At 34.0% G+C, this 15,432-nt stretch overlaps 1 protein-coding gene across 4 annotated transcripts in view; it reads left to right on the top strand.

The window, feature by feature from the left end:
* YTHDC2 (YTH N6-methyladenosine RNA binding protein C2) overlaps positions 1-15,432 on the top strand; it is a 75,964-nt gene that overhangs the window by 10,454 nt on the left and 50,078 nt on the right. For all 4 annotated transcript variants that reach the window (XM_070569542.1, XM_070569541.1, XM_070569544.1 and 1 more), the window contains 7 exons: positions 114-313; positions 4,985-5,151; positions 5,903-6,005; positions 6,798-6,954; positions 10,049-10,156; positions 11,308-11,456; positions 12,828-12,963. In XM_070569542.1, the coding sequence (XP_070425643.1) occupies positions 114-313; positions 4,985-5,151; positions 5,903-6,005; positions 6,798-6,954; positions 10,049-10,156; positions 11,308-11,456; positions 12,828-12,963 (1,020 nt within the window). The remainder of the gene's footprint in view (positions 1-113; positions 314-4,984; positions 5,152-5,902; positions 6,006-6,797; positions 6,955-10,048; positions 10,157-11,307; positions 11,457-12,827; positions 12,964-15,432) is intronic.

The following is a 15,432-nucleotide window of genomic DNA, read 5'->3' as shown; positions in this document are numbered from 1 at the left end:
TATGTAGACTGAGTAGAGAAGAAACACTTGAATTACATTAGAAATTATCTTTATTTTTAACACTTTTTTTAACGTTGATCATAAATTTTTTGTTTTCTGTTGATTTTTCAAAGAAAACCGGGAGATGAGCAAGACAAGTGGGCGACTCAATAATGGCATACCTCAGATTCCAGTGAAAAGAGGAGAATCCGAATTTGATTCTTTCAGGCAGTCTCTGCCAGTGTTTGAGAAACAAGAAGAGATTGTTAAAATAATTAAGGAAAATAAAGTAGTGTTGATTGTAGGAGAAACTGGGTCTGGAAAGACTACACAGGTTTGTTTCTTCTTTGACATTTATAGAAGAAAAAGTATTTTATCCCATGTGACGGTTTTATATCAAATGTATACTACATGTATTTTAACAAAAGCGAAAAAAGAAACTTCTGGTTACTTTAATGGTTATTTCAGAAATAAATTATTACTGGGAGTACATTGTGATAGTTTGTAGAAAGGAAATGTTTTACAATATTTATTTTTACACTAGTACTTTGGGCCTTCATTTAAACAGAGGTAAGGATGTGATTTGGCATCATGGAAAAATGTGGACTTTGGCCTTCAGTTCAAGTGCCAATTTCCTTATTTATTGGATGTGAAGTTTTAGGCTAGTTTTGTAACATTTATGAGCCAGAGTCCTCATTTATAAAATGGAACTAATAATTGCTACCATTTGAGGTGAAGTTTAGAGATGTCCGTAAAGTGCCTACCATAGTGTTTTGTACATACCAGCTAAATTAAAAGCAATATTAATAACATAAAATGTTAATATAAAGTTCACTGTAGGATAGAATTAATGTAACAGTTTGGATGTTTAGAATCAAAGTACTTGATTATCATGAAGTTTCACTCATGGGGTGACAGATTGGATGTATGGCACAACGTTATGACCTTTTCTTCTTTATGTTCTTTAACATGTTAGCATGTTAAAATAGTAAAATTACTTTGCTTTTGATAGAGGTTCAGATAGAATAGTTCATATAATTTTACATTTTTTTCTTTTCTTTTATGGACAAATTTGCTTTTGACAATTGCTTAAGATATCCTAGGGTTATGTTGGTTGGTTGAATAAACTTAGTCAATGGGTAAGGCAAGGCGGTAGGAGACGTTGACTATAAACTTTACCAATTATTTACTTGTAGGACTTAACTATTTTCGTGGAAGTGTAACTCTTTATCCTTAAAACCTGAGCCTGTAAAACTAAATAATTAAAAACGTGATGAAATTTTTATCTGAAGACAATATATAAGATTTTCCTTTAGCATGAATCCTTTTATGATTAAGTGATATTCTGTGGAGTCACTCCAGAGATTCTGTTCAGGCATCTTAGATTCTTACAATTGCTTTAGTGTTAGAGTTACTTTTGCCAGTAGGTGTTAATTATAAGTTTTATTTATATTGAATGGAGATTATGGAAGTTTTGATAAATATAATAAATTTGTTTTTATTTAAATTATTTGAATGTCCTTGCTAATGATATTTGTATATTGGAATTATGTATGCCTATTTTCACAATTATGTATATCATTTTACTAGGTATGAAAAGAAACTTGAAAATTTAATTAGGAATTAAATGTACTCTTTGCTTTTCAAAATAAACTGTTAATCTAATGGGTTTAAACCTAAGAAATAATTGTATGTTGTTTGAGGAGTTAAAGTACTAGTGTTTTTATTCTATGAAATATAAATATAACAGAATTTAAAGTCAATATCATTAGCCAATTTCATCCTGCTTTTGGTAGCATGAGGAAATTCAGTGCCTTTTGAATTTTCATGTTCATTATGTAAAATTCAAACATTATGGAAAATATTACATAGAAAGTGAAAGATTTCAAATTCTCTTGCCACCTTCTCTCCCTGAATGGTCAGAAACTTGGAGTATACGTTTCTGGGTTTTTTTTTTGAGTATCTTTGTTTCGTTTTTGTTCTCTTTATAGCATTGATATATGTTGTTTTTTAAAACAAACGTAGGATATTATTATACATCGTTTTTTTTGAGGAAGATTAGCCCTGAGCTAACATCCGCTGCCAATCCTCCTCTTTTTGCTGAGGAAGACTAGCCCTGAGCTAACATCTGGTTGATGAGCCCATCTACCTCTACTTTATATGTGGGACACCTGCCACAGCATGGCTTGACAATCAGTGTGTAGGTCCACACGCAGTACCCGAACCTGTGAACCCTGGGCCACCAAAGTGGAGTGTGTGAACTTAATTGCTGCGTCACCTGGCTGGCCCCTATACATACATTTTCCATCTTGCTTTTTTCCCTTAATAGATATTAGATACTTTTTCATGTCACTACCTAGACACGTACCTCATTTTTTAGACAAGTTTATAGTATTCCTGAACATTTTTCCACTAACAATGATAAAAAATGACAGTTTACTGTGTGCTGGACTTTTATAAGAATATCTCATTTGAACCTCTCAATAACCCTAATTCATGTAGGCTTTCTGTTATCTCTTTTTGCAGATGAAGGATAAAAGCTAAAACTTACAGATGTTAATCTGTCCAAATTCACATAGCTAGGAAGTGGCAGAGCAGGAATCTTATTCTTGTACTTACTTTCTTATACTATATCCTAATATTTCTTTGCTAATTTGTGGGAGTCTTTTAATAGGATAAATTCCTACAAGGGAAATGCTGGATCAAGAATGTGCCAATTAAAATTTTTATAGCTACATTAGTAGTTATTGTCTATTAATTGAAAAAGTTATTGTATTAAAATAGTATTGAAAGTATTGAAAGTTCCCATTTCTGTAAAGCTTGGGCAACAATGGACAATTTTTTTTTTTACCTTTATCAATCTGATAAGCAATAAATAGTTTTAATTTGCATTTCCTTGATTCTTAGAAAGTTGAATATCTTTTTATTTGCTTATTATCCATTTATATTCTGAGAATTGCTTATTTAGATCTCATTTTTATTTTTGCTTAATCATTTTAAACTTATTTTTAATAGCACTCTGGTATATTATGGATTCATGCCTTTTGTCTGTTAGATATTTTAAAAGTAATTTTCCCCATTTTTCGTTTGCTTTTTGGCTTTGCTTATGGTATCTTGCTTAGTAGTTTTACATTTTCATTTGGTCACATCTGTCAATCTTTTTTTTAGGGCTCTGAGCCATGCTAAGAAAGGCATTTCCTACTCCAAGATTAAAAAGCATTCTCTTATAAATATTTTATTCTAATACTTTTATATTTATAGTTTTAAAAATCCATCTGTAATTTATTTTGTATCATATCAGGTAGAAATCTTTTTTCTCATGTTAGCATCTAATTGTTCCAATATAATTTTTATTTAGTTATCCTTTCCCCCCTGATTTAAGATATCACTTTTGATCATATACTAAGTTTCTATAGTACCTCAGTCTATTTCTGGAATTTTTGTTATGTATCTTTAATTATCTGTTCCTACACCAGGATCTTACTTTTTGCTTTTTTGTAGTTTTATAGTATGTAGCATAATATTACTCTTCATTATCTTCTCTTTTTAGATATTTCTTAGTTTGTATGAATTTATGCTTCTGGATGAACTAGTCAAATTTAAAAAAAATCCTAGAGGCTCAGACATGGATGAAAAGATGCTCTCTCTCACTCATAGTGAAAGAAATGAAATCAAAACAATAATTATGTTTTTCAACTATCATATTGGCAAAAATTAAAAAATTGATATCTAGTATTTGCGTAGGTGCTGGGAAAACATCATCTTCTGCTTTGTTTGTAGGAGTATAAATTGTTTTGGAGGGCAATTTGATAGTGTTCTATCCAAATTAAATTTGTATATTCTTTGACTCAACATATATGTCTTTGCAAAAGTATGTATAGATTTTCATTGCAGCACTCTTTATAATAGCAAGCAACGACACCAACAGTAACAAACCTAAAAAAACTGGTAATTACTTACTGTGTAGTTGTATTTGTTAAATTATAGCACATCCATAGGATGAGAATATACAGCTATAAAATGGATTAGGTAGAGCTGATATGTTAGGTGAAATCTGAAAATTATATACATTAAATGTAATAATCACTTTGTGTGAATAAAAACCTGTTTATATACACAAATATTCTAAATTGTGTAAACAGTTTTTTTTCCCCTGAAAGAGTTCTTAAGAAACTTAACAGTAGTTACTTTTTTGGATAGGACTATTCGTAGTGATAGGAGTGGGAGGACCTTTACTTATTTTAAATCTTTCTGACCTGTTTGAGTGTAATCATAGAAAAGTATCTGCAAGCCTGGTATTAGGCTATTGTTTTTCTTCATGCTTTTTACTATTTAAAAAATCCCAATGGAATTTTGATTGTTATTTCATTGACTTTATAAAATAATTTGGGGAGAATTGACATTTTTGCAATATTGATTATTCCCATCCCAGGAATATGTCGTATTTCTTTTGTATTCAAATTTTATGTTTTTCAGTAGCATTTTATAATCTTCTTTGTGTAAGCCTTAACTATTTCTTTATGAATTTGTTTTTCAATATTTTATTTTTAGTTTCTGTTGTCAACAAGATCTTTTTAAATTACGTGTTCTATCTTATTAGCAGTTACACGAAAGTTGTTCATTTTCTGATTACTTTATATTTAGACATGTTAGAGAATTTTTTTAGTTCTAATAGTTTTTTGGTTGATTGACTTGGATTTTCTGGGTGTTTAATCATGTCATCTTTATTTTTATTTTTATTTTTTTAAAAGATTTTTAAAACCTTTTCCTTTTTCTCCCCAAAGCCCCCTGGTACATAGTTGTATATTTTTAGTTGTGGGTTCTTCTAGTTGTGGCATGTGGGATGCCGCCTCAGCATGGCTTAATGAGCGGTGGGATGTCCGTGCCCAGGATCCAAACTGGCAAAACCCTGGGCCGCTGCAGTAGAGCGTGTGAACTTAACTACTCAGCCACGGGGCCGGCTCTAATCATGTCATCTTATAGTACTTTAAAACTTTTGTTTCAGATTCCTCAGTTCCTTTTAGATGATTGCTTTAAAAATGGTATCCCCTGTCGTATATTTTGTACTCAACCAAGACGATTAGCAGCTATTGCTGTGGCTGAAAGAGTTGCTGCAGAGAGAAGAGAAAGAATTGGTCAAACAATTGGATATCAAATCCGATTAGAAAGCAGGTAAAGACAATTCTCCTGTAGCCTATCTGTTATCATTCTTAGAAAAGACTGAATGTTTATATTTCACTAAATATAGAGAATGTGTTAGTTAAAAAGTTAGATGATCATTTTGCTTCAAGTAAGTCTGTGACAGGACCTTGAGGTCATGTCTAAACTTAGGTTTTGAATAAATAGTTTGAGAAAGAGTTTGGGCTATAGATATAAATCCCATTTCATAGTGTCATGATCAAGTACAAGTTTTTTCACCTCATTGAGCCTCAGTTTCCTCATCTATAAAATGGGGCTAATAAAAGCATCTAGAGCACACGTTTGATGTGAATTGCGTAGTAAACATTCATTAAATGTTAGTGACTGAACTGATTATTATTAGTACTAGTAGTACCTTCTTGACGAGTAGTGCTATCTCTTTGCTCTCAATGGTTTGGATATAGTGATTCAAAAGGCTGATCTCATTTATAATATGCTTTTTCCCCCCCAGCAAAAATATTTAAGTTCTTAAAAAAATCTGTTTATAGCTCTTTAACAAAATAGTTAATTAATTAAAGCTGTTAGTAATAAAAAATTTGTGAGATTGTCAGGCATAAAATACATATTTCACATAACTTTGTTAATAAAGCATACATACTAGTACTATTGTATTGGTAACTTTAAGTAGCATTTAAAATACATATGATACTAGTATTTAATGTGATCATGTTTTAGTTACATATGAAATTTGTAATTGTGCACTTTATTTTGATTTTTTAAAAAGGGTTTCTCCAAAGACACTTCTGACATTTTGCACTAATGGGGTATTGCTTCGTACATTGATGGCAGGAGATAGTACATTGTCAACTGTGACACATGTTATTGTGGTAAGAATATTGCTGAAATTTCCATATATAACTCAGATTGCTTAAAATTTAATATGTGATTATACTTTTAGAATAGGGTATAAGTGAGAACCACTTTGTTTTTTTGAACAGGCTGTTATAATCAGGTTACTTTTTATTGTCTATAATTATTTGGAATAAATTTTTTTGTGTTAAATAAAGATATCCTTACCATCAAGTTTTATGAGTAAAATAAAATAAGTAGATAGTTTTTTTAAAAAGCTTTTTTTTTGCTGAGGAAGATTAGCCCTGAGCTAACATCTATTGCCAATCTTCCTGGTTAAGGTGCTAAATTAACTAGTTGGTGATGAAGTAAATAGATGAGTTACCACCTTATTCAATTTTTCTAAGCTTTTATCCAGTTTGTGTCAGGAAAAAATTAGATTAAGTTTTATAAGCTTGTAATAAGCAGCTTTTGGAAACTTAGTTGCGTGTATTCAAACCAAAGGATGCACCTGAGCCCTAAGGCTAACAGAAGCATATTTAATAGATTGTGTGTGTATTAAAAGTATAATTAATTAGACTCCACTAATTCAGAATTTGTTGTATTTTGTGGGTTTTATATTCTGTGATAAAAAGGGTGCTAGTTTATTACCCACAGTAGGTTGTTACTGTCTGATTATTTCTGAATTGTTCATAATACAAAATTTTTGCTAATTGGCCTTGTCCACACTTAGTTTGGATTAGTGTAAAACCCAGCAGCTCCATAATTTTAAACACTCAGTCATCCATAAAGTTTTAACTGTTCCATGGTTTTATTTTTGTTTACTGCAGGATGAAGTACATGAAAGGGATCGATTTAGTGATTTTTTACTTACAAAGTTAAGAGATTTGTTGCAAAAGCACCCAACTTTGAAACTAATTCTTTCTAGTGCTGCCTTGGATGTAAATCTTTTTATAAGATATTTTGGAAGTTGTCCAGTCATATATAGTAAGTTAAATTATCAGATTTCTTCTAGAATTTTTATGAAAGAATACTTTTTGACATAATTATATTTATTGTAATAGGAATTGGGGGTGTTCTGAAGTAGAGGGCATCTATTTCTGTTTCCTCTGAGATATGCTTAATCAGTCATCTTTCTGTATTTTCATCCTCTCCTTTTCCATCTACAACTCTTTGGTATTGTGTTTGAGATCAGTTCTCTAGTCTTGAAAAGAAATAAGCTTTATTTTGGCCCTTCATTCCCCTTTAAATTCTGTCCTGTAGCTTTCCCTTTATTGCTAGACTCCTTGAAAGAGTAGTCTACACTCCCATGTTTACTTTATATCTACTTCTGAGTATGTTGCCACTTAACTTGTGTCCTTAAATCAAAACTAGTTTTGCCACTATTCTTTAAAAAAATTATTAAATTCCTCCTCAAAAATTGAAAAAGTTGTATGTGTTCACCTCAGTGATACAGTATGAACATATATAGGAAAAAAGTTCACAATTGCCCCATCCTCTTTTTATTTCATATCCTACTTTCCTGACATTACTTGATGTTAAAGCCTAGTATACATCCTTTCTCATCTTGTCCATGCTCATACAACATTTGTAAATACATACGTATGTATTGGGTTTACAGAAATTGGTTTTACAAAAAATAAGCACATGCCTTATATGTTATTTTGCAGTTTTCTTTATTCATGTGACAGTACGTCATGAACAGTCCTCCTGTTCAGTAGCTCCAGATGTAGTTCATTATTTTAAGCAGCTATTTTAGTATGTCATAATATGAATGTACCATGATTTATTTAACCATTTCTTTATTTTTGGACATTTAGGTTCGTTCTAGATTCTCCCTTCCCGCCACTGTAAACAGTGTTGTAATGAACATCCTTGTACCTATATCCTTACATATTGCTCTTATCTCGAGGGATAGATTCTTGAAAGTGAAATTGTTGAGTAAAAGAGTATTATCTATTTTGAACTTTAACAGGTTTTGCCATTTTACTTTTTCAAAATGCTGAAATGTTTCCCATTTCTGCAGTGTATGGGGCTGTTCATTTGTGCATTCTTGCCGTTGTTATTTTGACACTGATTTAATGCCAAGCCTACTATTCAAATTTTTCACAGAAATCTTAGATTTTCTTAGTATTTCTCATGGTTGCACCCCTCCAAACTTTTTTTTGTGAAATGCTGAGATCCCATAATTTATTTGACAACCCTGCCTTCTAAGTCTCATTTTGCATTATAGCCTGTACTTCCGTGGTCTCCTTTGTGGGCTTCTTTTCTTTTGCATGGTGCTTAAATATGGGTATTTTCTAGGATGAGTCCCTTGATCCGTTTTTTTTCCTCTTCCTTCCTCACCTTCTTTTCCTTCCTTCCTTTTTTTTTTTATCCTCTTCTTTCCTGCTCTGTGCTGTGCTCTACTAGGTACTGGAGAGGCACAGTCAGTTTCCCTGGAAGCTCTCATTCATGCCCTTGGCTTCTACTTTCTCTTTTATGCCCGTGACTTCTGAATCTTTATTTCCAATTCAGACTTGTAAGCAGCTCACTTCTGATATGCCCCAAACTGAATACTTAATCTGTTTTTACAAAATCTATGTCTCTTGTGTTGCCTGTTTTGGTTAATCGTACCATCAACCTACTCACCTAAGTCACAAACCTGTAAGTCTTTTTCTTCTCATAATATTCCTGGATGATAAGGCACATAAAATGTATACATCTGCTAATTGAAAGCTTATTTTGGCACCTCACATGTGACATGTCTAAAACCGAACTCCAGTACCCACCAGCCAACCTGTTCCTCTATAAGCTTTGCTTATTACCTCAGAGAATGACTTCATCATCTCTCCAGTTTTGTAAACCAGGCATCTAAGAACCATGGTTACACTTCCTTTTCATTCCTCCATATCCAATCTAATACTGAGTTCTGTGGATTTTACTTTCTGTTTCTAGAGTCGATCTCTTTTCCATTTTTACTATCACTGGTCTTATTCAAGTAATTGTCTTCTTTTACCTAAACTGTTGAAATAACTCTTAGCTTGTCTGTTGCATCCACTTTGCTCTCTTTGAAATCCGTTCTTCACGTTGCAGCCAGAGTGGTCTTTTCTGAAGTGGAATTCCAGTGATGTTGAACACTTCTCTGAGCTTAACATTTTGAATGACCTTTACCTTAGGATAGAGACCTAAACCCTTAATGAGACTTACCTGTTTTTTCTGCCTCATCTTGAACTACGATCCCCTCTCCACTTCCCCTGTCCCACCATGTTCCACGTAGCTTGGCCTTTTAGTTTCTTAAGAATATGATATTCTTTCCCACTATTGGATCTTTGCATGTGCTGTTCTTTTCTTTATTGTATACTCTTTTCTTTCCATATAGTTTATTTTGTTTACTTCACTTGTCTTGGTCTTCATTTTCTCAGTGAGGATGCTTTTCTTGACTCAGTCAGATCCCCCTATTATATACTGTCATGGTATCTTGTATTTCTCTCTCTTTTTTTTAAAGATTTTTATTTTTCCTTTTTCTCCCCAAAGCCCCTGGTACATAGCTGCATATTTTTAGTTGTGGGTCCTTCTAGTTGTGGCATGTGGGATGCCACCTCAGCATGGCTTGATGAGCAGTGCCATGTCCACGCCTAGGATCTGAACTGGTGAAACCCTGGGCTGCCAAAGCGGTGCGCGCGAACTTAACCACTCAGCTATGGTCTTGGCCCTGTATTTCTCTTTCATAAGACTTGTCACAACTCTGTTTTTACATTTGTTTTCTGGATCATTGGTTAATGTCCGTCTCCCCTGCTAGCTTGCAAGCTTCAAGAGGTCGGGAGGTAGCCCTGTTTCTGCTTACTATTTGTATTCCTGGTCCCTAGCATGATGCCACACACATAAGTAGATAGTAAACATTAGATAAAGCAAGCTAATGAACAGTTGTCTAAAATAAAGATCAAAGTTATATTTAAAGGACAGTATCGTGAGGATCACTTGACCTGTGGAATTGCTTTTGGATTTTATACTCAGGTTCATTAACTTGGATTCTCATGTTTTTATGTGAATTATCTCTAAGATGCAGGTTGACTTTTTAAAAGTAAATCATATTATTTAGTACAGGGAAGACCATTTGAAGTAAAAGAAATGTTTCTGGAAGACATTTTAAGAACCACTGGATACACAAACAAAGAAATGTTGAAATACAAAAAGGAAAAACAGCGAGGTAAGCTTTTATTAAACAAATATAAAAGAAAATTACTATTGACTTTGACTTTTTGGACTGCTCCGCTCTTATACTATGGAGGTACAAGGACACTTGAAAGTGTTTCTCTCTTGTGTATAATTGTTTAATATTATATTAAAATACTGTCCTAACTGTACCTTTTGCATTCTGGTTTATGTCTGGGAGTTATAATCTATAGAGAGGAATTGAAAGTGGATGTGCTAGAGTTGAGCAGCTTGAGTGTGTCTATGTCCAAAGATTCAACCACTATTTTGAGGAGGCAGAAGAGTATATGCTTTTCTGCACATATAATGTGCTACATATGAGAAGAGTATGATATGCCACAGCATATCCCATAGGACAGGAGTGGGGAGTGGGTGGGAGGGAGTGAAAAGAGTAGCATGTGAGTAATAACAGGCTCATCTTTGATACAAACGTCAAGGTTTTCAAATCTTGATATTGTTATGAATTGCAATTTTACTTTGAATTTAGCATATTTGCCTATTAATACATCTCTTACATGACTTATACTATATCTCAACTTTTGAATTAGGGTTAGATTCTTTTTGCTTACTTTTGACTGCATTATTCATGATAGATTTGGCTTCAAGCTTTGATTTCTCTTAGTCTGTGTGACCTTAGATGAATATCTTAACTTCTTTGGGTCCTCCACTTGGAAAAAACCTGTTAGCAATGCCTATTTCACAGTGCAGTGCTGGATCACTAATATGTATATTATAAAACGCCTAGATCTCGAAACCGTTGAAGGTGAAAATTGTATGTAACTTGTCTCTCAAACAACTAGTGTGGTGGTAGAAGTTCAATAGATGGTTTTCTGCAAAATGCTGTATCAGTGCTGTCATTGATTTAAACAATATTTTTTGTATGGCTAAAATACTGTTCTTTGAATTATAAACTTACTTAGAAGTAAACTTCTTACTAGTAGATAAACAGATGATGTTTTTAAGCAGTTTCATGTGTCCTAGTTCAGCATAACACATTTTATTGAATTTCCTAGTGTATTTTTAAAAAGTAATTTCAAAGTAAGGCCAATTGTTAAGTATTTTTGGATTCATTTAATTTTTTAAAACAAAGGGATATGTTAAAAAAAAGAATTTATCTACTTATTTTTCCTTTGGTAATTAATTTAGAAGAGAAACAACAAACCACGCTTACAGAATGGTATTCAGCTCAAGAGAATACTTTTAAACCTGAATCTCAGAGGCAGAGAACTGTTCCAAATGTGACTGATGAGTATGATTTATTAGATGATGGTGGTGATGCTGTCTTCAGTCAGTTGGTAAGACCTCACTGGTTTCACACTAGTATTTTCAGTGAAAATTGTGTAGTTCAAAGAGCATCCTATGAGATTATAGTTTTTTATTGCATTACTAAAGTGAACTCTCTTAGTTTGTTTTAGGCTACAAGACATTTTTCAGAAGAATTTTCTAACACTTTTTTTTCAAATAGTGCAACATCCTTTATTGTTTTATTCTGAGTTTAAATTATTTCAATATTTTCTCAAAATTTTTTGAAGTTATAGATATTATGCATATACATTATTATTGCTTGATATTTTATCATTTCAAAAGTTTAAGCACTTATGAGCTAAACAATGTAAGATAAGCTAAGTTAGGAGAAAACTGAGTAAAGCCTGTTGGTATTAGAGCAAATGATCAGTACTGGTATTTGTTTCCACCACCGACCAGCGATGTGACTTTATAAAATCAATTACCCACAGTAGACCTCAGTTTCTCCTTTTTATCCTTTTCTTTGTTTTCTTTGGCCACAAAATCTTTTACAAATGAAATACTTCATAGAAGCCCTGCCTGCTCATTCATCTCTCTCCATCCACTTCCCCATACTGGGGCCTCTGCTACCTTGGGTTCCATGGAGTCTGCTTGAAAACTACAACTAGCTGATTTCCTAGGTCCCTCTGGTCTTTGATTCTGGTTTGGAATTCTCAAAAAGGCATTGGTGATTAGTGTGATGCAGAATATAGCTGGGACTACGCACTTTTTAGAAAAAGTGTTTAACTGTTTTGAGCATGACACAGATATGCTTGCAGTTCCTACCAGTGGTTAAAGTTCTAATGCATCCAAATGAAGTATATATGAGTTTTAAAAATATCTTTAAAGAATGTTTAAAAATTGTTATTTAGAATAGGGAACATCCTTTTGGTTCAGTGAACAGCATTTTGACTATTAAATTATTGGTTCTTAAGCCTGGCTGCACATTAGCATCACCTAAGGAACTTTTAAAGCCCTGTGGAATCTGGCCTTCATCTCCAGAGATTCCAATGTACTTGCTCTGGGGTAGGACCTGGCATCAGTGTTGAAAAACTCCAGGTGATGGTCCTTCTGATGTGCAGTTGGGAGAGAGAACCACTGGTGTACAGGTACATTTAGCAACAACCTATCAGAAGCCCATTTAGTTAATATTTTGACTGGATCATACTCTTTTGTTGACAAGCTCATTCTCAGATAAAAGATGAATGTAAGAACAAGATATAGTATTGTGAATGATAATGTTTGTGATGAGATGAGAAACTTTTATGTGAAAGCCTGTGCTATGGTATATAGATTCTTGTGGATATTTTGGCCATCTCATGTTCTTTGCAAGCAAAGGTTAAGATGTGTGGTAATTTAAAATCTTTGCTTTTTTTTTAAAGACAGAAAAAGACGTTAATTGCCTTGAACCATGGTTAATAAAGGAGATGGATGCTTGTCTTTCTGATATATGGCTACATAAAGATGTTGATGCCTTTGCTCAGGTCTTTCACCTTATTTTAACTGAAAATGTTAGTGGTAAGTGTAATTTATTTAAATTTTCTTTTTTTATTACTCTTGCAGTCATTTTATGGTGGAAGGGTGGTTTAATTCAAAATGTATGTACTATGTTTTTTTGTTCACAGCTAATAATTTAGTTTTTTGGAGTACTTATTTCAAATGCACAAATCAGGATCTTATTAGCCTAGTAGAATAAATAAATACTGTTAAATGAGGGATTCTTAACCTAGTTGTCTCCAGAATAGTTTTATGGGGTCTGTGAATATATGACAGTTATGTGCAAAAGTATTTTTGTGTATATATGTGCACATAAATACACTCCCCCCAACCCCAAGGGGAATATCTTGGATTTTCAAAGAGATTTGTAAATTCAAAAAAGGAAGGAAAAAAAGGTTATCGACCTTAAAAGTGAAATAACAAGGTCTTTAGCCAAAATGAGTTTATTCAGGAATAACAGAGGAATTACAATTTGGGATAAGCAAACTCTGGTGAACCACAGGCAAGTTTGAGGAGACAGAGGGATGTTCAGCTTTTATTAGGTTTTAGGAGGAAGTTGGAGAGGGCTGTGGCAGTTTTTCATTGGCTGCAAGCGCTGAGGAGCCTGTTGTTGGGTCAGAAGGAAATCATCTTTCTTCCTGCTGGGGTCTCTAAGCTGTGCTGAGTGATACGTATGTGAGAGCCCTCTTTTCATGGCTTCCCAACTCCATTTTGATTTAGCTTTCCTTTGTTCATATTCACATTTTCCCCCTTTGATCAAGATCTTTCCTTGAAAATATCGCTGATCAAGAATCAGGTTATCCAGTTTTAGTGAAATTATATTTTGTCCCTTGGTGCCAGAAAGAACCTTTCCTGGATGTCATGTTCCATGTTGGAGGGAAAGTGCATAGTGATTGGAAAACATTTGAGGCCATGTTTGAGTAACAAAGAGGGTAGAAGGGAGGAACTCTCAGACATTTTCACTTTTAAGATCATATCTTGTCAAGGTTATTAGCATTGGCAGTCATCTCAGAGTGTTGAGCTAACATCATTCTATTTGGTGTGTCATTTCTGTGAAGTGTGTCATTTCTGTGAAGTTTGACAGACAACAGGTACAAAGTTAAAAAATAATTGTGCAAAGCAGAATTAAAAGTAATATGACAAATCCAGTTTGTATGATGGTTCTAGACCATGACCCTAGACTTGAAGGTAGCCAACTGAACAAATCAAAGGGTGATGGAGAGTCAGGTGAAATTTGTTGTAACCAGTACACTTGTTCCTTGATCTTGTGTAGTTGAGTTTCTGCTTCTCCAGAGGTGTTGGATTACCCATGTGTGATAGATAGTATTTGCTATCACACAAACACCTCCTTGTTCAGCAAGTAGGTAATCAAGGGCTATGTAATTGTCTAAAACTACTTTAGCCAACAAGTCAAGTGATCATTGTTGGGCAGCTATTGCTTTGGCTTTGGAATTGGCTAGCTCTCTTAATGTCAGGGGGAGATTTCTGATCATACACTTGTGGCACTTAACTCTGCCCCAAGGGAGAAAGGCTCTTTCTGTGGAGGCAAATCTGGAGTTGTGTATGCCCCCAGGTAGTTCCCATTTAAGACACTGTGGTCTTCAAGTTTAGTTCTGAGAAAAACAAATTTGGGGAAATTGAAGGTTCCCCATAATGGCCATTGAAGTTCTAAATTATATTTGGTTAGGTGAGTCCATTTAGTTAAAAAGGCACATGAGGAGGGACCTGTGTTTTTCAATATAAAACTGGCTGGGGCACTAGAAGGAGGGCCATCCTTAAAGTGTTTAGAGGATTGGGATCCCATAATCTTAACTTAGAAGTTCAGAAAAAAAAAGAGTACTCACCAAAAGGACGATGCCTTCAAGAAAACAGATCCTGAACAAAGTCAGAGAGCTTGACCAAAAAGAGGGAGCTCAAATCTGAGAGGAGGCTTACTGAACTTAAAGGAAGAAGGTGATTCACGGAAACGGAAAGCACAAAGGGCTTGAGTAGGTACTGCACATGATTCTGGGCTCTTTAGTTCCTCAGGGGTTCATCTCCTTCAGGTGCCTTTGTGGTTGTCATGAAATCAACCTTAAAAATGAAGTTACAAGGTTTTTAGCTAGCCAAAATGAGGTTATTTGGGAATAGCAGAGGAATTGCAATTTGGGACAAGCAAACTCTGGTGAACCATAGGCAAGTCCAAGGAGACAAAGGGAAGGCCCACTTTCATAGGTTTTCGAAGGAATCTGGGGAGGGCTGTGGTGAATTTTCACTGACTGCAAGTGGTGGGGAGCTTGTTGTTGCTGAGTCAAAAGGAAATCATCTCTCTTCTTGCTGGGGTCTGTAAGCTGTGGTTGATGTGTGTGTGTGAGTACCCTCCTTTCATGGCTTCCTGACTCCATTTTGATTTAGGTTTTCCTTGTTCATTTTTACATGGTTAATAACTTTGCTCTATACTTTTCATTTAGTAAATGGGGAATTTGAGCATACCTTTGGTTATGTAAGCTC

The sequence above is a fragment of the Equus przewalskii genome, chromosome 13, assembly GCF_037783145.1.
Source record: "Equus przewalskii isolate Varuska chromosome 13, EquPr2, whole genome shotgun sequence".
NCBI lineage: Eukaryota > Metazoa > Chordata > Mammalia > Perissodactyla > Equidae > Equus > Equus przewalskii.
This window is presented reverse-complemented; position numbering and strand designations above follow the sequence as displayed.